General features: G+C 60.9%; 8 protein-coding genes across 8 annotated transcripts; 4 read left to right on the top strand and 4 right to left on the bottom strand.

Annotated features, from left to right (window-relative positions):
- Positions 1-222: 222 nt before the first annotated feature.
- On the top strand, positions 223-608 carry PLICBS_005013 (TFIIH complex subunit tfb5; the record flags this gene model as incomplete). The annotated part of the gene is made up of 3 exons (XM_065600638.1): positions 223-241; positions 327-475; positions 561-608. The coding sequence occupies 3 exons, from the start codon at positions 223-225 to the stop codon at positions 606-608; spliced, it is 216 nt and encodes a 71-aa protein (XP_065456710.1).
- A 185-nt stretch (positions 609-793) lies between these two features.
- On the bottom strand, positions 794-1,777 carry PLICBS_005014 (uncharacterized protein; the record flags this gene model as incomplete). Its single annotated transcript, XM_065600639.1, has 2 exons — positions 794-1,287; positions 1,411-1,777. The coding sequence occupies 2 exons, from the start codon at positions 1,775-1,777 to the stop codon at positions 794-796; spliced, it is 861 nt and encodes a 286-aa protein (XP_065456711.1).
- Positions 1,778-2,634: 857 nt separating this feature from the next.
- On the bottom strand, positions 2,635-4,109 carry PLICBS_005015 (uncharacterized protein; the record flags this gene model as incomplete). Its single annotated transcript, XM_018325578.2, has 3 exons — positions 2,635-3,205; positions 3,260-3,920; positions 3,983-4,109. 3 exons carry the CDS (start codon positions 4,107-4,109, stop codon positions 2,635-2,637), a joined length of 1,359 nt encoding a protein of 452 aa, XP_018175330.1.
- A 4,557-nt stretch (positions 4,110-8,666) lies between these two features.
- Positions 8,667-11,760, bottom strand: PLICBS_005016 (uncharacterized protein; the record flags this gene model as incomplete). Its single annotated transcript, XM_018325577.2, has 3 exons — positions 8,667-11,484; positions 11,540-11,616; positions 11,737-11,760. 3 exons carry the CDS (start codon positions 11,758-11,760, stop codon positions 8,667-8,669), a joined length of 2,919 nt encoding a protein of 972 aa, XP_018175329.1.
- Positions 11,761-14,445: 2,685 nt separating this feature from the next.
- Positions 14,446-16,821, top strand: PLICBS_005017 (uncharacterized protein; the record flags this gene model as incomplete). Its single annotated transcript, XM_018325576.2, has 4 exons — positions 14,446-14,560; positions 14,636-14,652; positions 14,756-14,866; positions 14,935-16,821. The coding sequence occupies 4 exons, from the start codon at positions 14,446-14,448 to the stop codon at positions 16,819-16,821; spliced, it is 2,130 nt and encodes a 709-aa protein (XP_018175328.2).
- A 1,263-nt stretch (positions 16,822-18,084) lies between these two features.
- On the top strand, positions 18,085-18,312 carry PLICBS_005018 (uncharacterized protein; the record flags this gene model as incomplete). The annotated part of the gene is made up of 2 exons (XM_065600640.1): positions 18,085-18,232; positions 18,293-18,312. 2 exons carry the CDS (start codon positions 18,085-18,087, stop codon positions 18,310-18,312), a joined length of 168 nt encoding a protein of 55 aa, XP_065456712.1.
- Positions 18,313-18,505: 193 nt separating this feature from the next.
- On the top strand, positions 18,506-19,048 carry PLICBS_005019 (uncharacterized protein; the record flags this gene model as incomplete). The annotated part of the gene is made up of 2 exons (XM_065600641.1): positions 18,506-18,789; positions 18,841-19,048. The coding sequence occupies 2 exons, from the start codon at positions 18,506-18,508 to the stop codon at positions 19,046-19,048; spliced, it is 492 nt and encodes a 163-aa protein (XP_065456713.1).
- A 485-nt stretch (positions 19,049-19,533) lies between these two features.
- On the bottom strand, positions 19,534-21,304 carry PLICBS_005020 (histidine biosynthesis bifunctional protein hisB; the record flags this gene model as incomplete). Its single annotated transcript, XM_018325575.2, has 2 exons — positions 19,534-21,072; positions 21,182-21,304. The coding sequence occupies 2 exons, from the start codon at positions 21,302-21,304 to the stop codon at positions 19,534-19,536; spliced, it is 1,662 nt and encodes a 553-aa protein (XP_018175327.2).
- Between the last annotated feature and the right edge of the window lie 380 nt (positions 21,305-21,684).

Consider the following 21,684-nt stretch of genomic DNA (forward strand, 5'->3'; position numbering starts at 1 on the left):
TCCGCCACCCCCGCTGGAAGCCAATCGGCACAAACCTGGAAAGAGGTGCAATCCAGCACACCACCACTTGCCAAAAGTCCGTGCTTGGCTTCCAGGTTCGTCGACTTCGACCACATCACAAGATAACTTAACCACCACAGCCGACGGGCATCGCTTTCCCCCAGCATCCGACAACAACGCTACGACGAGGAGCAGCAGCTCTGCCTGCAGTCCAGCATCACCATGCCGCGCGCAATCCGAGGTCCGTAAAACCCCGTCCCGTCGCCTTGACTGACCGACTTCCTGGCCGTGACCGCTGTCTTCTGACACCCGGCTTTGCTTCGTAGGCGTGCTCATCGAGTGCGACCCTTCCATCAAGTCCATCATCGTGAATATCGACAGCGACAACCACGACTTCATCATCGAGGACCTGGACGAGGAGCGCGTCGTGGTTAAGGAGAACATGGTGCCCTTGCTGAAGCAGAAGCTCGAGGATGTACGTGCACCGACGACGTCGACGACGACACCCGATCCCCGCGTCCACGGTGTCTTTGCTTACCCTTACCTGTCTGTGTCTGTAGCGTCTCAAGGAGAACCTCCCGCCTGTGGACGAGTCCGGGTCCGAATAAGCCTACCAGTCATATGTACTGCGTGCTACGACATCTTCCCATGGCCGCCTCTACGATTCGGACGAACAACACGACACCACGAAAGAGTCACGGCGTCGAGTTGTTATATCAGGCATTCATAACCACGACCTGTGCTACCACAAAGTACCAGTCTATATACAGCATACAGCCCTCTGCAGTACACCTCACAGCTTCTCAAACGTCGGCCTCTTCTTGGTAAAGGCGCTCGTCATGGCCGCCGGCAGGTCCTGCGCCTGCAGCGCCACCGAGTTCCACACCGTCGTGTACCGGAGGCTGTCAGCCGTGTTGTGCTCGCGGCCGTAGTTCAGCAGCTCCTTGGTGCCCTGCACCGCGACGGGGCTCTTGCCCGCCAGCGTCCGCGCCATGTTCGTCGCCGCCGCGACCGCCGCCGCCTTGTCTCCGTGCACCTGGCTCACGAAGCCCTGCGCCAGCGCCTCCTGCGCGCTGAAGTCGCGCGCCGACAGGCACACGTCCTTGACCCACGACGTCGAGCCCACGATCTTGGGCAGCCGCGCCAGCGTGCCAATGTCGGCCGCGAGGCCCACGTCCACCTCCTTGACGGCGAGGCGCGTGTCAGCCGCGCAGATGCGCACATCGGCGCAGCAGGAGATGTCGATGGCCAGGCCGATGGCGATGCCGTGGAGGACGCAGATGACGGCTACACGAGGGGACGCCCGCAGTTAGCTTAGATAACAAGAAAGAAGTTACAGCAGCACCAAGTTGGAAGGCGTCATGTTGCCTCTCCCCTCGGTGACGCGCGTAAACGGGACGGCAAACTCACGCTTCTCGCACCTCTCCATCTCCGAGATGCACGACTGAAACTCCTCAATGTGCGGCCTCAGCGCCTTGGCCTTGCGCGCCGCATCCAGGTCGCCGCCGTCCCCGCCCCCGGACAGCGGCCCCTCCTGGCTCGCCGCCTGCACGTCCAGCCCGGCCGTGAAGGCCCTGTCGCCCGCCCCGGACAGCACCACGGCCCGCACGCCCGCGTCCTCGCTCAGCTGGCGGAACACGGCGCCGAACTCGAGCCACTGCGGGCGCGCAAACGCGTTGAGCTTGCGCGGCCGGTTGATCTCGACGTGCGCCACGTACGGGTGCGGCGACGTCACGAGGAAGTGCTCGTACTTGTAGCCGGCGAGGGGGGCGGCCATGTTTGAACACGTTTTTCGTCGTTGACGTTGACGTTGCGGTGGCTGTGACTGCTGTTGGTGCTGGTGCTGGCTGCTGTGGCTGTTGCTGACGGTCTCTCGGTTCAGTCTGGTTTCGATTTCCGCCTTCCTCTCGACTTATATATGCAGAATCAGACGCACCGTGGATGGGATATTGGAAGCGGGCGTCGAGCGTGGTAAATTGAACAGTCGAGGTGATGTCTGGTCAGAGTCTCCGCGGCGGCGCATGGTCGGCTCCGGATGTAGCTTCAGATGCCGAGGTCCTCCTGCCGGCCTCACGTGTGTGGGGCGATGGCCAAGGTGCGCCCGCCCCCGACCGCGCCGCCTGGTATTTCTCATCACTTCCGCTCCCGAAACCGAGCATGGGCCGATGATGATGATGAACACACGGAACATAATTGAAATTGGACGGCTCACTCGTCCGACAGATAATTCTGGGCGCTCACAACTGAACGCGCCCCCGAGCACCATGAACGCCCTCATCCACTCACCCTCATCGCACATTCTCCTCGGCTCTGATTGCTCGCACAGTCAGTCATACGAAGCAGCTTGAACCGCAAAAATGCATGTATAAACATGGCTCAAAGCCTAGACTAAATTATAATTTCGTGTCCCTTTGAGCCGTGGTCTTCCCGGACCAGACACCGATTGCGAAGCAAGCTAAAACACGTCTCATCTTATACAGTCAAGCAGTTACTGTCACTGACTGGGGCTTCCACGCGCTCCTGCTCAGCCTCCACTCCAAGGAAAAGAAATAGTCTTCCTGATTCCAGCGGGCACAAACATCTTGGGGGAAGGCCGCCTCCCCCTTAAACAAACAACCTCGCGTAAGTACCACCTTACAGGAGCAGGGCGCCAAGCAGGGTGAAGCCTAGCGCCAAGCCGGAAACGATCATAGGGGCCTTGTCGATGCCGCCGTGGACCGTAGTGCCAGCATTGTCCTTGTCGCTGGAGCCGCTGGCCGTCGGGGAAGGCTTGCCACCAGTCACGCCGGCGGTGGAGGTGCCGCTGTCGCCGGCGTTCTGGGAGCCGTCACCTCCGAGACCGGGGCCCTTGCCGGCACCGTCCTTCATGTACTTCTGCGCCTGGCTGGGCATCTCAGGAACCATGGTCGGGTTGACGTTCCAGCCGGCATCCGAGGTCGGGCAGTCGACAGCGTGGGTCGTGGTGGCAGCACCACCGGATCCCGTGGGCATGGGGTTGGCCTTGAGGGCGCTCTTGTACAGGTCGAACTCATCAGACTTCTTGACATCGTCGCCCTTGAGAGTAACGATACCGAAGTCGTTGTCCTCGACAGAGTACTCGTACATGAGACCACCAGAGTAGACGCCCGTCATCTGGTTGCTCATGAGAGCCTCCATCTCCTCGAACTTACGGGGGCGGTTCTTGATGCAGCCCCACTCAGACAGGCTGTAGCAGTTAGCAGGGTTCGCAGGAGGCAGCGCAAGCCCGAGTAGTGCTTACAAAATCGGGAGACCGTAGTCGGTGAAGTTCTTGACCTTCTGGTCCCAGCCGGCCGTCTTGAAGTCGCTGTTGCACCAGGAGTAGTCGTTGAAGGCGAAGAAGTCGGAGCGCATATCATCAGAGCCGCAGTTCATGTAGAAGGCCGTCTGCATGCGGTTGGAGGCCACATCGGCAGCCGAGTAGCCGACAGGAATCTTGCGGAGACCACGCGAGTTGATGTAGTTCTTCATGTCGCGAGTGACGGCCTTGACATAGGGAGCCGACTTATCGGTATCCTTCTCGTCGTTGATAACTTCGTTGCCCGAGAAGAAGGCGAGGGTGTTGTCGTACTTGGCAAACATCTCGACCGTGGCGAAGACGCTCTGGAGGTACTTGGTGTTGTACGAGGGCCCAGGCTTCAATCGGTTGATGGAGTACTGGGGGTTGTTGACATCGAGCACGAGGTAGATGCCAGCATCGTTCAGGGCCTTCATGCACTCATCGTGGTCCTTGGAGTTGTCGACGGCGTAGACGCGAATAGTGTTGACGCCGAGGTCCTGGAACTGCTTGATGTCGCGCTTGCACTGCTTGGGGTCGGCCAGGGGGTCCTCGTTGGCCGAGGCACCGCCGGGCTGATAGTCGATGCCACGGATGTAGAATCGGTCCTTGCCAGTCCAGAAGGCTGCGCATTGCGGGTTAGCACGCGGCGGGTTCGAAGGCCGGGTAGAGCGGAGAGGACTGTACCATTGCCAGAGGCAGAGACTGTGGGCAGGTTGGCGCGCTTGTTGGGGGCCTGCTTGCTGGTCTTTGTGGGAGACGCGGTAACGGCGCCGAGGGCCGCAAGGGCCGAGACGAGTGTGTATCCCTTCATTATAGCTCGATGGGAGTACGGGTGCAAAGATACAACGAGATCGGGCTACAATTGAGAGTTTGTTCGTCGGGAAGAGTCGACGCGGAAAGTCGCGGAAGCGTGTATGAATGAATAGCGAGATGAAGCCCCGAGAGAATGGAGGGGGAGGGCGGAGAAAAGGAGCAAAGAATTAGAGTGGTTCTGGAGAAGAAAAGGTCCAACAACGAGGGAGTCGGACTTGAGTCGGATTAACAAGAGAAGGAAGTCTTGAAGGGGGCCTGGAATGGAAGGAAGGGGAGAAAAGAAGAGGTCGCGAGAGGAGGGAGGGAGTCGCGGGTAGAAGTGGCCAGGGCGCCGTTGGCCGCCAGTGGCTGCAGCGGCGGGGCCAGCGGGACGAAGGTGGGCGGGTGGGCGATGGGCAGGGGGGGAGGGGGGGAGACAAAGAAAGAGCCAGGGCGTGGCTGTCTTGCGTTCAGTGTCTTGGACTGGCTGGGTGAGATGCTGGGCGGCAGTTCACACTGTACGACCAATTGACTTTGATGGACCGCCTGCTTGGGGTACCACTACGAAACGCAGCACCTCAGCCAAGCAGCCCAGCGCTGTCCACCTCATGCAACACGCAGGACGGCAGGGAAGCATCAAGGAAGACAGGCAGGCAGGCTGACAAGGCACGGTCTGGACGAAACCGGCAGATTTCTGGGCGGGACCCGTGCTTCTCACGCAGGTTCCTTGGACACTTGCTTCTCCGCCCTCGTGTGCACTGCACTGCACTGCACTGCACTGTACTTGGTACACGAGTGGACAGGCCGCTGGCAAGGAGACGCGAGCCGCCGAGTCAGGATGGGACGTTCGACTCAATCAACGCCCATCCGCCGCCAACAAGACCAACAGCCAACGCAACGACACCGCCGCGGCCGTGCACCATCGACATGTTGGCGTCGCACCCCACGGGCCGATTGACTGGCAGCTCCCACCCCCAGGACAGGAAGGCCCCTGCCGCTGAGGCTTCCCGAAGACGGATCTGGTGTTGGACGGCGGATGTGAGCTGCAGGTAACACGCAGCTGGCGCTGGGAGTGATTGCACGAAATACAGCCTGCAACCGTGGAGGAGCACCCACTTCCAGTGGCTGTTTCCATGCACGACAGCTGGAGGCGCCTGCTGCCACAACCCAGCGCCAGCTTCCCGCCCCGTAAGCTCCAGTGGAAGGCCCCCTCAGGCGCATCGGACCAGACAGCAGCACTGCCCCTCCTCTTGTTCCCCTGAAACCATTATCCATTTAGCTTGATTGGAGGTGGGAGTGCGCCGGGCATGGTCGCCACACTGTATGGGCCCCCGAATCTCGCGCACCCCCCCTTGCCCGGCCAGCCGGCCTCCCCTCCCAGAACTGAAGCGCGATGAAGCTTGTCCCACAACCTTGGGCCACCTCTCCGCCGCCACTGCCCCGTATCCAACCAGACCGGAAGAGACGCACACTTCGTCACCTCCCGACACCACCACCTCGACAGGGGCCGCTCGTGTTCTGCTGCACCGCCTCGCTCGTGTCATGCGCTCGAGCGACTCCGTACCGTACGGACTGCGGACCGCCCTTCGGATACATTCCTACAATGCTACACTTACTATACAACATGGGAAACTTGCGTCCGGCCGCCGAGGGCCCGCTCCCGTGCGATCCCGTAGATGGATGGCTGGTTACGCCAGCAAATAGAAAAGCCTGCAGCGTGGCATGAGAAAGTGAGGGAGCCCGACGACGCGTCCACCCCGACCGCGCACGCCCATCGGCCCCAGCCATCCACAACCCCGTGTTTTTCGACGCTGGAATGCGATTCCAACCACGCACCCGCCATTGTTAACCGCGCCGCAGCGCTGCTCCCGCCTCGTCTTCTGGGCATGGTGCAAATACCGATAGGCAGCTTAAAACGGGACCCGACGTCATGACGAGGGTTTTCCAGCACCAGGGTTTCGCCCTCAAACAAGCGCTGCGGAGGGTCCCCTGGCCCAAGATGCCAGGGCACATGGGCACGTCGCCAGAAACCCATACCGGCCAGGCGCTCGGAGGGAGTGTGCGGCGAGATTTTGGATGACGGTTTGACTGATGACTGTCAAAACGACTGCCCGTCTCCAACCCCTCCCCTGTCCCGCCAGTCTTGCCGCGCGACGACTGTCGTGTTTCCAGGCCAGAGAATCTGGTTTGCATCGTGGGTCTCTTTAGCGGGATCGTCAGGGGGCGCTCGACCTTCCGGGGTCAGGGCCCTGTCTGCAGGGCCCCCCGCCCCGGCACCGCTTGGTTGACGACGCCGTGGGCAAGACAGGGGAGATGAAAAGCGGGCATGGGTTGCGCCATGCTTGGTTCTTGGAGCTCGACGATGCCGTCGGCACGGGCTGGGAGTTCAAGAGCAGATGCAAGTCACGACGCTGCACTTGACTTTGGCTCAGACGATGCCAGATGCCGTCCGCAGAATTCACACAGTGCTTCCAAAAGCTTGGAACCACAGCGCGACGAAGCGCGACGAAGCGCGACGAACAAGTGCCGGCAGCCTTGCATAACACGTGTCAAGCGAACGTCTTTGCTCTGCGTTACCCTCGTACGATGGTCAAAATGCGTGTAACGCATCAGCGAAATTATTTCTATTCATGCTTGTGCCACTAATACAGGGCCACCCAAGAGTGACATCTTGGCTCGCACCATAAATACCGAGACATCAATCCGGCCACGCGACCAAGGCGGGCCGATCGTGAGGCCCCAGGCATCGGAGCCGACAGCTTTCCGCCGCAACCCTATCCATGGTATGCGCCGACGAAACTTGGGCGCTGCCAGAGATGAAGGCGGCAGCGCATCGTCTGCTCATTTCGTCCCATCCCAGGAGTTGACGGGTAGGTGGCCCCAGGGGTGCCCAGCGCGTGCGCCCAGGCCGCGGGTTCCTCAAGTCTTTCCACGTTTTGAAACTGCCGCCTTGTCCTCGACTCCCCGTCGGCAACGCACAGCGGCGACAATGCATAGAGCTCGGCGGGAGCACGGCTTCTCATGCGGCGTGTTGCGCCCCTGGAATCTCATGAAGATTGCCGTCCACGCGTCGGGCGATGCACACGCACCGCCTGACGGTATGGCGTCCGATTCTGAGATGAGGGACATGTCGCGCTCTCCGTCTCGCTACGTAATTGCAGTCTGCCAGTTGAATGTAATTGCCGCATGGGAAGAACACAGCAAAAATTACAAGTATATATTAGCCGCCAAGAGGCGAAGAATAGTAGATTGGTTTTATCAGTTATCGTTGCTATACAGGGCCGATATCTCGAGTTGTCGACATCCTATTGAAAAGAGCAACCCCAAACTCTCTCTTTCGCTCCTCAACGTTACGCACAAGATGAGACTAAACCTTGCTACTATCCTGGGCCTCGCCCTTGGGCTCTGCAGTGTCGCTCACGCGTTCGACGCGGTCCTGACGGTGAGTTCCGGATCTGGCCCACCCTGCATGGAGCAAAAATCACTGACTCTGCTCCTTTTCTTTGCCAAATCCCCAGACCTGCGACCCGGAAACGCAATTGTGCGACATCGGCCATCCAGTCGTCAAGGTCCCGTGTTGTTCCAGCAGGGTAAGATAGATACTCACTTTTTCCTGGTTGCTGCTGTTTGTTCGCGAGCCTGCAGGCGCAAAGCTGCAAAGATGAGCGTGTAGTATGGAAAGCTGACCGCGAGGCGCATGACCAATGTAGTGCACTGTTGAGGGCGGTGGGTGCTTCTACGACCGCGTGGACAACATTGCGACGTGTTATTAGATTCCTAGGTGGTGGTGGTGGTGGTGGTGCATTATCCCATGCCGTTGGCGGGGGCGTATCGGTTTACCTTGGCGGTAGTTTATGCGTTGAAAAGTTAAAAAGTACTCGTTTCCTACTCGTATTTATTTCATACAGACGTACATATACTACGGACAGCGTCATGATCCCCCGGAGGGGTCTTCCTGTTTACTTGCTAGTGATTCTTAAGCGTGGCGATCTGTAGACGACCAGGGCTAAAACGTACACGTCGCGGGCATCTCGACTCGATCGATACTCTCTCTCTGACTGCTCTCCCGCGCCGCATTCGTTCGACGAAGCAGATGGCCCATCTATCCTCCACGAAGGCTGTCCCGTCGGCATGCGCCTCCCCCGGCCGCCTTGGCTTATGCGGCGCCGCAGCATGGCTCCATTGACGGGCCCGGATCCTCTCGGCCGGATCCTGTTGTGCGGCAGCAGCATCTTGGGACAACGCAATGGCATAACAAGCGGATTCTCGGGCTCGCTTGGCATCCATGCAAGCCCATCAGTCGTGCAGAAAGTAATTTCGGAAACACACCAAACGCAGCACGTGGAAGAGGAGGTCCCGACGATATGCTACAATCTGTACTTCGTACATACGATCACTGTACACGGATGCGGCAGTAAAGCGGACAGAGTGAGCAGAGGAGAAAGGCTCCGCCATGTAAATTCAGCCAAAGTGAAGAAGAAAAATAGTCGCGACATTGGGCCGGAGGGGCCCCGTGTCTTCAATGCGGCTCATTCATTCCCGAATCTCGCGCATGGAAAACACGTCCCATCAGTCATCATTCGTTGGGCACGTCAAAGATGGCCTCGACGCCCGTCCAGTTGCCCTTGGCCCTCTCCTCCCAGTAGCCGTCCTTGCCCGTCTTGATCTTCCACACCTCCTCGCCCTCGGGCGACTCCTCTGCCCTGACAAACCAGCGCGGCTTGTGCGAGTCGCCGCGGTCCTCCATGACGCGACGTCGTGCGCGCTGGGCTTCCTCGAGCTTGTGCTTCCACGTCTCCGCCTCGTCCAGGTTGCCCTGCTCCGCCATTCGCTGGTCGGGTCGCAGTCGGCTGTCTGTCGGCGCGAGCTTGCCCTTCTCCACGTCGGTGATCTCGTTGAGCGTCGCCGCAAAGAGCGTCATGCCGTACGTCTGCGATGCGTTGTCCACCAACGACCCGGCCTTCCACACCTCCTCGCTCGCCGCCTTGCCCGGCCCGACGGTGCGCAGTCCGCTGGTCCACGTGCCCGCGAGACCGCTGCCCGTGTTGCTGCCGTCGGGGCTGAACGTGTCGACGTGCACATCCTCGGCTCGACCGCCGAACATGCCCTTGCTTCGGAACTCAACGCTAGCCTTGTGGCCAGTGCTGTCATTGACCACGTGCATGGTGCCCACTGGCTCAACATACTTCTCGCCCATGACAACGTTGCGCAGGAACATGGTGGCGATGTTCCACGAGTAGAATTCGTCGCTGCCGTCCGCCAGGCGTAGCACGATCCTGACCCGGCCATCAGTTGTGATCTCTGCGCTCTTGCCCCAAAACTTTTGGCCAGGCGCGGGTGACTGCGAGAATGACCAGTTGGCAGAGTCCGCGTGCATGGCCAGACGGACCGGTCTGTGTTGCACCTTTTCCACAAGGAGCCGGAAGCCTCCAGGGATCTCCTTGTTCGTGCGCACCAGTTCAAACGTCTCACCGAGCAGCGGGTTGAATGGCTTCCGAATCGCGCGCTCCTTAGCACGACCGTTGCTGAACTGCGAAACGGCAAAGGCTGTGACAAACAACAGGCGCTCCGTCGGGCTCTTTTGTCTGGCGGCCTTGTCCAGGAGCTGCGCATATTCGAGCTGTTCTGCAACTTTCTGCAGGAGCGATGTAGGCTCGTTGGCGGAGACCGGCATGCTAATCGTACTCAGGTCTTTCCCAACATTCTTGCGGACGAACGCGATCAGACTCGGCGGTTGAACCGTGGCGGGAGGAATCTGAGTCCTTCTCGAGACAGGCTTCTCTATCGGTAGTGGCAGCAGATTCTTCGGCTTAGATGGAAACAGGTACCCGGCCCCGTCGGGGCCGACCGGCTCGTCGTCTTCCATCGATGAGATGGAAGAGCTGTCTTGCGTGTCGACCTCTTCCTCGGCATCCGTGTGCGTGGATTCGTCCTCGCTTCCGTCAATCTTCATGACAGCAGACTTGGCGTCCTCGGCGTCAAAGAATTCGTCCGTGGATGTCGTCTCAACGCTCATGCGCGAGGCACCGCCGGCGGATTGCGGGATGGGGAGGCGCCGCCGCTTGCTGTTGGAGATGAGAGTGGTAAACTGGTTAACGACCGCGTCAAGATCAGATAGCAGTGCTTCGCAGTGGTCATGTATCGATTTCTCTTCTTGAGCGGCACCACGGGACTTGCGCTTGGCCTTGCTGCCGTTGACAGACGCTGTGCTGGCCGCAGGATCTGGGGACGGCGAAGGTTGCTGCAGAGTCGCCGACGACAGCGCCGACGCGCTGGACTTGCGCTTCCAGAACGGCTTCTTCTCCGGCGGCGTGGCGAAGTAGCCGTCTTTCGCCTCGTCGGTGGACACGGCAGAACCAGGCGAAAGAAACTGTCCTGCAGGGGATGGCTTCGGCAAGCAGGCCACTTCCTTTGTCAGTCGTCGAAGCGCATCGCGCGTGCCGACGACACGGCTGACCAAAGTCTCCACCTGCTGCCATTCGACATCCTCGAGCCGGTTGTACTCCAGAGCAGACTTCGCGGGGATGCTGTTGATCTGGAGCTTGGGCTTCGCGGGCTGCTGAACAGTCTCTACACCTCTGGCGACGCGGCTGGCTCTCTCGAGAGCTCGCGCCCATTCCTGGAATTCCTTGTCGTTGGGGGCTCTGAGATGCCACACCTCGGCGCCGGAGTCGATGCTAATTTCTCGTCGCCGCTCATCCGCAGCAATGGCAGCCAGACTGAGGGGGATAGCGCCACGAAGGGCTGACGAGTTGCGGTTGTAGTAGTACGATAGAGTGCAAGTCGAGTAGTCGAGCGAGAAGAAGCGGCGGGCGTAGCCCTGGCCTTTCTTGCGCCTCCTCTTGGACAGGGTGCCGACGTGGTAGGGCTGCTGCGCGGTCGTGTCGCTCCTAGCCGACGTACCTGTAGCAGCTCGGGCTCGGGCGTTCTGGCTGTGAAAGCTATCGACAGAGGTGGATGGGCCGGCCTCGTTGCGGGGGCTGCTATGTTTACCAAGGCTGGTTTGGCTCGATTGTGCGTTGGGCATCTGAAGATTGGGAAGGTGGTTCGCCGTCTGCGGCGCAACGCCAGTGGGGTAGGTGAGGACGACAAAGGTAGCAGTCTTGGACGTCTGCTTGGAAAAGGTGTTGTCGAAGACGAGGCCGTACATGCCGCCCTGGCCGTGCGGCACGTCGTAGGTGCCCATTGACACCTTGTCGGCCTCGCATTTCCCGTGCCATGCTATGGGTATGAAGCCCTTGCTTGTCAAGAGGTCCTGCGCAGTGGCCTCCTTCTTGAAGCGGCCGGACTTGCCGTCGGTGACGCCCTGCGTCTGGGACGAGTCGAGGAACTGGCCGTTGGAGGCGAGGATCGTGGTGGCGCCGCTGCCGGGGTGCTTGACGATGCCAAAGTTTCTGCAACGAGGCCGGTGAGCAGCTGATCATGCGCTGGGGATGTCTCTATGCGTACATTGACTTCTTGTTAGGTTGGATGCTCCATGACAGCGTGTTGTCGTCGTCGACGTTGACCCAGCGGACAATGTACGACTATGGCTTCAGTCAGCGCCCGAACGGCCACAGTAGTCGGTCCGTATAGCCCAGCCCTTGCCGGGAACAAGGTTCAGAGGAGGAGAAGGGCATTGGAGGTGTACGTGCCTTGCTGTGCACCTCGAGCTTCTCGATGCCGGCCATTGTACTCGCGCCCAGCAGGCGGGCGGACAGCGACGACGAGGGAGGCGGGTGTACGAGATGCTGGCGACGTTCTCTCTAAACTCGACAATCCATAGCGACCGGGCGAGTTATTCGGGGTGCCGCGAACATACAATGGCGATGGCTGAGCGTGTAGACTGGTGGGAAAGCTCAAGCGGCTGACAGGGCAGGCGGACAGGACACGATCAGCAATATAACCTTGCGGACGGAGTGGACGTGACGTGCCCCGTGGCGGGGACCTGGAAAGGCCGCGTTTGGCAGCGCAAGGGCCGCTGGCGCTGCCCAGCTCCATCCGCTCAGGCACGGCGGACGGCGGGCAACCACTGGGAGCGCGCGCTGGAGGGCTCCATGGCGGGGCCACCCTCCTGTCCCCCCTCCTGCTGGGCCAGCCTGGCAGCCGTCCATCTCGTGGGCCGCAGCGCCGCCGGCCGGACCCTGAGCCTCCTGAAGGGGGGTCGGGGCGTATCCAAGTCGCCGTCCGGGTGGGACGCCGCGGCTGTGCGATGGTGCGCCTGCCGGACGTTCACGTGGCAGCTGGGCTGGGGTGACTGACTTGCATCGCCTCGTGTCGTATTCCTCTCTTGGTTGGCACTACTTGTTGACCGGTAGGTACCTGGCTTCGGTACTGCGTAGGCCAAGGTCGCGGCGCAGTGATGCCTGCCTGCAAGGCTGTTGTTGAGCATCATCATCATCGTCATCACCATCATCATCAGCGCGTCGGTATTCCACACGCTGTCCAGGGTCGGTGATGCACGGCGCACGAATCCGAATCCCGTGGAATAAGCTGATATCACGACCACTAGGTATGTACGTACATATCAATGAGTCTACCCAAGGTACCTACCCACTGCTCGCATCATCACAACGGCAGAATTGCCGACAGTTCTGGTTCTGGACGCGGCAGCCAGTCTCGTGAGCTCCCACGTCACAGGGCACCGGGCATTGTTCTCGCCGCTGCAGGCAGGGAAATGTCCGAGTTTCCACCCAGCCCGCCCTGCCGGCCGGCGCCTCCGGGTTGGAGCGCGCGACTTCCGCCGTCGCCGACGACAAATGTCGTTTTCCCGATTCTCTCCGCTTCCCTCGGGCTTCTGTGAGCCCGCCATGTCCGCCGAGACTTCCTTGGTAATGGGACACGCGATGATGGTCCAAAGAGGCATCGCAATGACGTCTCCAGCGTGGCAATGCCGCATTTTGTCGCAAATGAACCGCCAGTGCCAGTGTCCGTGCTGTCCTCCTTCCAAGGTTGCCGCCGCTCCCCGGGAGGAATTCGTCGCGTTGAGCGACCTGCAGACAGCAGTGCGAGTCTGTTGCCCCAGGTTATAAGAAGACTGAGATCAGATGGAAGACACCACGAACCCCAATTTACTGTCGTCGTGTCGCCTCGTGGTTGGGTTCACACTTCCCCGCGGCGGGCGCTGCCGCATCCTCAGCGTTGAGCAAATCAGTCACACGTCCGGGGCTCGTTATGTGACAGGCTCATTGGACCAGAGCAAGGTATTTAAAGTGAATGAACTGGGAATTGACAAATTGACCCAGGTACCTGCCGAGGAGGTAACCTGTCTTTCATAACGTTAACGCTTGGTCACCATCTTAGCAAGTGCTATGTCGGACCGGAATCCAAGATTGGCGAATGGAGTCTTAGCAGTCCCGCGACATTCGACATCGGGGCATCGTCGCGGCAAGCACCTTAATTCTGCATCGACTGCTCGATCGGCGTGGGCCAGCGATGGCGCAGGACATTTGGCAGCATGTCTGGCATCTCGGGCACGCGAGATTGAGTCCAGCCTGGCCAGCAAATGGCCCGGCCCTCGCGCACAGACAGGATGAAACAGCAGGGTCCAACGATATCGGATGGAATGCGGCTGTCGCTCTGGGGATGTCTGGCGATGGCTGACTGACAGGGCGTCGCATGGCCGGTACTTTGGTGCTTGCTCACCTCGTCCACGGGGGCAGGGCAGGCAGCCGGATGCACACACGTGGGATCATCCCAGGGCCAAGCAAGCCTCTACGTACGTATCCTCCCTACTTGGACCGTGTCCTCGACAGCGGCGTCCGTGCAGGCGACGGACGGGAGCAAGTGCAGCGGGTCGTCGTCGTGGTCGGACCAGCCCAGCGCAATTGGGATCAAAGTATCGCGAACGCCCGTCAACTCCAATGGAGCCCTGGAGAGGTGCCCGCCAAACGTCTCCACGCGCTAGGCCCCGAATCAGCAGCCCTGGACCTGCCAACCCCACTGTGGCTGCGCCCGTCCCCTGCTGGAGTCGTGCTGTAGAGTGCCCGTAGACCCTCTCCGCTGGAACACCACCAACTCTCCACGACGAACCGTCCCCTTTTCCACCGGCACCACAGCCCTCTCTAGTGATTCCTCTCCTTTTCCCGCCAGCGCGCGCATCCTCTGTCGCGTTCACAGACCATCACGGTCGTCTTCTTCGTTCCTTTCCCTTCCGTCCTTCCGTCCTTCCTTAATCGGCCCTCTTTTCCCTCTCATATCGTCCTGCGTTCCCGACATGGTCTTTGCATAATCGCTCCGCCGCTCTCCCGCTGCCCAACGGTCGCCTCCATCTCGAAAGCCTAATTCGTCACTCAACGGTCGCCCGACATCACGCGCCTCGACCGAGGCGACGACCTCGACGCCCACAGCCGCGCCGACGACCCGACGACGTTGCCATGTCCTCAGCGTTGAGCAAGCGCCAGCAGGCGCGCAACGAAAAGCAGCTCCAGGAGCTGGTACACAGCGTTCGCGGGAATAACCAATGCGCCGACTGCCACGCCCCCAACCCAGGTTCGTGGCATCCTTCGCCCCTCGTTTCGCCTCGCACCACAGTCGATAGTTTTGGCTGACTCTTTGCGCCTGTAGCATGGGCATCATGGAGTGTACGTTGTCTCTCGTAGTCGCCTCCAGTCCCCGCCGCTTCCGCCCGGTCACACGAACCGTGGCCGGCGTCCCTGACGAATCTGCTAACCATGGTTCATGCAGCTCGGCGTCTTTCTTTGCATGCGGTGCGCCTCCATCCACCGAAAGCTTGGCACGCACATCTCCAAAGTCAAGTCGTTGAGTATGGACAGCTGGTCCAACGAGCAGGTCGATGTAAGCACCGTAGCCCCTCATCCGAACCGGCCGTGTGTGTGTAACTGGCAAGCTGACCGCCACGGCAGAACATGCGCAAAGTGGGCAACACCGTGTCGAACCAAATCTATAATCCCGATAATAAGAGGCCACCCGTGCCTGTCGATGCCGACGAAGCCGACTCGGCCATGGAACGATTTATACGTCAAAAGTACATGCACAACGTCGCCAGCCAGTCGGCCAAGCCACGAAGCCAGCGCTCCGACGAAGGCACACCCCCACCGCTGCCGCCCAAGAACTCGACCAAGTTCGGGTTCAGGTCGGCAACATCCATATTTCCGCTGTCGTCGCGGGCCAAGAAGGAAGCAAAGGTGGCAGCTCTAGCCGAGGCGACGCACAATGCCTCGTACGACCCGCCAGTGGCCAACAAGCCATCCAAGGTCTTTGGTGCGACTCTAGACTACGATGGCCCCGACGACTCTGATAAGAAGCTCGCCAAGCTTCAAGACATGGGATTTCAGGACAGCCAGCGAAACGCAATTATCCTGAAAGGTGTAAACGGCAACTTGGACCGGGCTGTCGAGGCTCTTGTACGGTTGGGTGAGGGTAGTAGGACATCGCCAGCGCCACCTATGGTGCCTCCGCGAGAGAACAGTCTGCGGGCATCGAGGTCTCTGACGCCGTTGACGTCCAAGAACAGCGGACTCGGCGCGGGCCTCACAGTTCCACAGCCGTCCACTCATGACCGACCAACAACGGCCTCAACGACCTCAACCTCGACCAACCCGTTCGACATGCTGACGCCTGCTCAGCCCCAGACGGCACAGTCGACGGGAACCCTGCACAACAAGAACCCGTACGGAAACGCGCCGCTGGCAGCGAACAACCCCTTCGGCCAGCCCTCACAGCCGCTGGATGCTGTCAGCCAAGCTTTCCAGGGCCTGTCGGTGACCCAGCAGCCGCAGAGCCTGTTCCCTCACCGCACGGGGGACGTGGGACGACAGGCGCCCCAGCAACCCCCGGCGTTCCAGCAATACATGTCGCCGTCGGCGCCGTCGAGCCCCTCAAACTATCAACAGATGAACTTCCAAAGCAGCATGACGTACCCGCAACCGATGTCGCACCCGCAGCAGACCTTGCAAACGAATCAGACGGGTTACAATCCCTTCTTCTCCCAGCCGTCGAGTCCGACAGCAGCAATGTCTCAGCAGAGCGTGTCAGGCGGGACGGGCCAGATGCAAGGCGGCCTTGCGAGCAACCCGTTTGCGCGGTCTCCAACTCGGATAGCGTCACCCACTCTGGGGCAGATTCCGGAACAAACGCAGACGACGTTTCTCACCGCCTCACCACAGCCGCTGCCCACAAACACAAACCCATTCTTCACCAACGCGGTGCAGACCCCGCCGCAGCAGGGGGGTGCCAACCCGTTCGGCCAGCAGCAGGGTTACGGACAGCATACGAACGGACAACAAACATACGGACAGCAGACATACGGACAGCAGGCATTCGGCCAACAGGCATACGGACAGCAGGCGTATGGTCAGCCATCGTACGGTCAGCCATCGTTTGGGCAGCAACAGCAGCCACAGATGCAGTACCAGCCACAACGACAGGACAAGGCGTCCATCATGGCATTGTATGGACAGTCGTATCAGATGCCCCAGAGGGCTGCGACATCGGATGCAAACCGGCCGGCGCACCCCGCCACGATACCGGAAGACCAGGCCGTGTACACGCAGACGGCCGCTCCGCCATTGCCGTTGCCTACAGCGGTGCCGTCGCGGAGTGCGTCGCTCCCGGTGGGTGGAGGCACAAACCCTTTTATGAGCAACGGTGCCACTTCAGCGGCACCAGATCCCTTTGCGTCGAGTCGGCATATTAGTAGGGAGAGCATGAACCTGGGCATGGACATGGCATGGACCAACGGCCGGCATAGCCCCGATGCATTTGCAAGCCTGAGCGCACGACATGTATGATGGGGTTGTAACGGACGGCCGCGAGGATGGTACTGTAGATTTGCGTAACTGCATCGTGTAAGTGGTAATGTATGATACCTCCACGTCGAGCTTCGAACCTGTGTTGCGCTGCGAGTGAATCATTGCGTGTGTTAGTGTGAACGTCTTCGCGGCACACGGGTCCCATCAATGTGCAGTGCCGTCGCACAGCGACTTACGCCGGTGCAGATGCCGGCAGGCTGGGTGGCCGAGGTCGCCGCGCCCGGCGGGCCTGGACCGGAGATGCGTGCCTGCGGTGAGACACTTGCGGGTTGCCGTTGTGTGCGACGACGAGAGCGTCATCGTGGATCATGTTGCACTGCACAGTGATAAGTTGTAACCGTAGCGCCACCTGATGACAGCTGTTGTTCTCGGCGACACGGCAGCGACGACAGGGCGAGGCACGCACGACAGAAGCAATGCCCAAGAGAGCACTGGACGAACGACGGGCTGACTGACCATCTGCACGGCCGCGACCGAGGCCATCTCCGCACGTCCACTGCCAAGCTGTCGGTGCTCTCGTGGAGGCTTCGGATGGAGCATGCCGCGCCGTCACACGGCGCCCGGAGCCCCGCTGGACGCCAGGATATGGCGTTTGCGCCCGCCTGGGACGGGCCAACGACGGCCTCGAGCGTGTCCGGAGGTGCGCCTTTCACGCCTCTTGGCGGCGAGGGGGCCCTGCTGCGCCGGGCGACAGTGCACGCCTGGGCGCCTCGGACTGTACGGCGGAGCGCCAGGCGCAGCCAACGCGGCGCGCCCCGCGGCGGCGCATACAGTGCGCCGTGCGGCCCCTTGGCCTGGCTGGCACTGGTAGCGCTGGCCCCCCCGCTTCCTCCGCCGCAGCCGGCCAAGCGTCGCCACTGGGGTGTGACTCTGGAAGGGTCGAGGTCCCCATGTCTCAGCTGACTGGTCTGAGCCGTTTTCTTTCCCTTCCCACCGCCTTCGTCGCCGACCGCACACGCCATTTTCCTTTCTCGCACCTCACCATCGACAAACGAGAACACACAACTCTCCACGCACTTAAGCAGCCCGCTTCGCGCACCCATCGCCTCCCGACGCTCAATCAGCTTGTGTCCGCTCTACGGTCCAGGAAATTTCCTCCTCGCACGCCTTCTTCGACAGACTCGCACCCGTCCGTCCACCTCTCCTCCGTAGCCGCCGACTTCTCCACTTCGAGCCGTCGCCTCCCGCCGTCCATCCTCGAGAAGCCCATTTCCAGACAGCAACCGTGGAAACTCGATAACAATGGCGCCCCTGAGTAACCAGAATTTTAATTGTAGTAGTACCTATGGCGAGGACGTAGTCTCCAAGGTCAACGTCCTTGCCTCCTGCTACATCGTCGACTCGGCCGCCCACCTCAAGGGCCTCCACTACTGCACTACGGGGGTTGCAGGTATGCCTCACTCGCCCGTCGCCCCGAAAGACTGTATCTTCTGACTAACTCTCGACGCAGGGGCGGAGTGGTATTCCTGAGGTCCCTACCTCAGGACTCCCCTCCCCACCAACAAGCCCCCCCCTCGCCGCGCTGACCTCGTCCAACGAGCTCGCCCTCTTGCCCAAGAACAACGGCGGCAAGAAGCGCGACAATCCGGGCCGCCGCCCGGGGCGACGAGGGGGGGCAGCACTCGCGATCAGGGAAGAATGTGAGAGATTCTTTTGCGAGCCCATGAAGACCGTGTTCTTTGGTGAGAAGAACCTGTCGATGTATGGCTCCGGCCTGTCAGGTGCTTATCTGCAAACGCCGCCGCCAGAGGACCGCATCTCGGACGCCCTCCAGCGCCAGCGCGACGACCTCGCCGCGCGCGGCTTCGAGGTCGACGCCTGGATGGAGGTCTGGGACTATGCCGGCGGCGCGAGCTTCCGCGCCTTCGTTGCCGACGACGGCAAGGAGAAGTCCTTGTTTGTCTTCTTCGACGTCGAAGGCGCCATGGGGCGAGACCTCAAGAAAGCGTGAGTCACACTCCTCTTCTCGCTGGCATACTTGCAACTGACGTTGTTTAGCCTCATGGCTCTCATTGAGCTCGCCGACGGTCCCTTGGACTGCGCCCACCTCGTCACCTGCATCGACCGCCGCATGCCTGCTGACGAGGCGCTCGCGCTGTCCAAGAGCCTGCAGTGGGTCGGCTTCGAAATGACGACCCTCGACCACTGGGCTGGCGACTTGGACGTCACCAGCAAGAAATGGGTGTTTATGGGCATGGAGCTGTAAGAACGCTCGCCGTGCCCGCCCTCATTCGCTTCATCTTTGTACTGCGCGCAAAAGCCGAGGCGTTGAAAGCTTGAGAGTTTTGCCCATTTGCTTGTCTTTTTGTTCCGCGTAATGCCAGGCTCTGCATTAGTGGCACCAGATCATCAACGGCGAATAATGCTCTTCTTCGTCTGTGTTACGGGACAGTCTGGCGTTTTGATTTCCGCTCCGCGTCCATGTACCTTGTTTCGCTTTTCCCATCATGCATCAGTCGACGGGGCGCTCTGCTCCCCCAAGGTCGCTGGCGTTGGCAGTCGTTGCTGGTTGTCATAGTCTAGACACGGGGCAGGACACACGTCCACCATGGATGGCGGTGTTTTTTATCATGCGACGAGTCACCTGCGATAGCTCCAGGAGAGAGTAGCGAAGAAATTGAGAATAATCCGTCCATGCAAATGAACATCTTCTAAACGTGACTGCCGCCCGCCTCCTCGTCTACTGCTTTTCTATGCCGTGGTATCCAAATCGCTCTCAAACTGCCGCACCAGCAGCCCATTTTCCTTCAGATAGTCCTTGACCTGCTTGACCGTGTACTCGCCGCGGTGGAACATGCCGGCGCCGAGGGCGGCGTCCGTCGTCGTCTTGTCAAACACCTCCTCGAAGTGGCCCGGGTTGCCGGCGCCGCTGGAGGCGATGACGGGGATCTTGACGGCGGCCTTGACCTGGTTGATGAGCTCGAGGTCGAAGCCGCTGTTGGAGCCGTCCTTGTCGATGCAGTTGAGGAGCAGCTCGCCGCAGCCCATGGCCTCGACGGCCTGGGCGAGCTCGACGACGTCCATGTCGCGCGTCTCGCGGCCGCCCTTGATGGTGCAGGCGTACCAGCAGTAGGCCTCGCCCTTGGGGCCCGGGAACTGCGTCTCGACGACGCTGTGGCGCGTGGCGTCGAGCTTGGGCACGTAGACGCGCTTGGGGTCGACGCTGACGACGACGGCCTGGTTGCCGTAGGCGCGCGAGATCTGCTCAATGGCCGTGTTGCCGAAGAGCTTGCGGCCGAGCGAGTAGTACTCCTCGGCGGCGATGACGGCGTCGGAGCCGATGGACACCTTGTCGGCGCCCGACTTGAAGTACATGGTGGCGATCTCGAGCGCAGACACCTTGGTGCCGTCCGTGTCGACCGTGTCGCGGATGCCGCCGCCGATGGTCAGGGGCACGAAGACGGTCTGCGACGTCTGGCGGAGGACCTCGAGCATGGGCAGGTCGGCGACGGGGCAGTCGCGGAACGACGTGATGTTGAGGAAGGTGACCTCGTCGGCGCCGTCCTCGTAGTACCGCTTGGCCATCTCGACGGGCTTGCCCAGGTTGCGGACATTGCGGTCGTCCGACTTTTCGCGGACGTCGTACTGGTCGCCCTTTGTGACGACGAGGTCGCCCTGGTCGTTGGCCCGCACGTCGAGGCAGGCAATGACACGGCGCGTGAGGCCGTCCTTGAAGTCCGGCGCCACGGCGCCCTGCGCACCGTCGACCGCCTTGCCGAGCGAGGCCGCGCCGGCGCCGGTCACAAACGCGCGGAGGGTCCGCAGGCCGGCGACGCCAGACTTTTCCGGGTGGAACTGCGTCGCGTAGATGTTGCCCTTGGCGACGGCGCCGACAAACGTCTCAGAGCCGTACGTGCCCGTCGCGACGGTCCAGCCCTGCGCCTCGAGCTGGCCCCTAACGTACGGGAACTTGTACGTGTGGACGTAGTAGTACTTGGAGTCGGGCGAGAGGTCGTACATGGGCAGGCCGCCCGTGCTGGCGCTGTTCCAGCCGATGTGCGGGACCGACTTGGCCGAGTCATCGAAGCGCGTAAGGGAGCCCCTGATGACTCCGAGACCGGGCACGTCGGGGTCCTCGACAGAGCCCTCGAACAGCGCCTGCAGGCCGACGCACACGCCCATGAACGGCTTGCCATCCTCGATGTGTTTCCGGATGGCCGGGAGGTAGCCCGCCTGCGAGAGCTGCGACAGGCAGTGGCCGAAGTGGCCGACACCGGGGAGGATCAGTTTCTGCAGGGTAAGTCAGGGTCAGTACGGCGAAGCGCCTGTCGTGCTGCTGCTCCTGGGGGGAGCCGGCGCGCGGTGTATTTCGTGAATGAATCGAAAAAGGTAGACGAACCTCTGCTCTGGAGACATCCTCGGGCGACCGAACCCAGTCTACCTCGTAGCCGAGCTTCTCGATGGCGTTGACCAGACTCCTGATGTTGCCGGCGACATAGTCCAGCAGGTGAACAGTGGGCATCTTTGCCCTGGCTGCCTGCCCCTCTTCCTCGGGAAACGCGGTGGTGCGGGAGCGGTGTCACGGAGGCAAGGGCCAATATAGTAGCTGAGCAGACAAAAGGCTATTCTCGTGCGGAGAGCGTCGGTTCCAAAGTGTGTCCTGTAGAGAGTTTGCGCCGAAGGAGAAGGAGTGAGTGAGCGGCAGACCGGGCGGTTGAGAATCTAGTGAGTCAAGAAATGCCGTTGCCCTGAGCCTTGCGATTGCGCGGCGGCGCCGGCCAGTGCCTGTGGAGGGGTCCAATGGCGGGGCCTGCGCCCAGGTGGTGCACTACCCCACTATCGATAAGGGCCCTTGCGCTAGGCCGTTTTCGCTTCGCCCAGGTTCCTCCAACAAGCTTGCTC

Source organism: Purpureocillium lilacinum, assembly GCF_023168085.1.
Source record: "Purpureocillium lilacinum CBS 284.36 DNA, scaffold_3, whole genome shotgun sequence".
NCBI lineage: Eukaryota > Fungi > Ascomycota > Sordariomycetes > Hypocreales > Ophiocordycipitaceae > Purpureocillium > Purpureocillium lilacinum.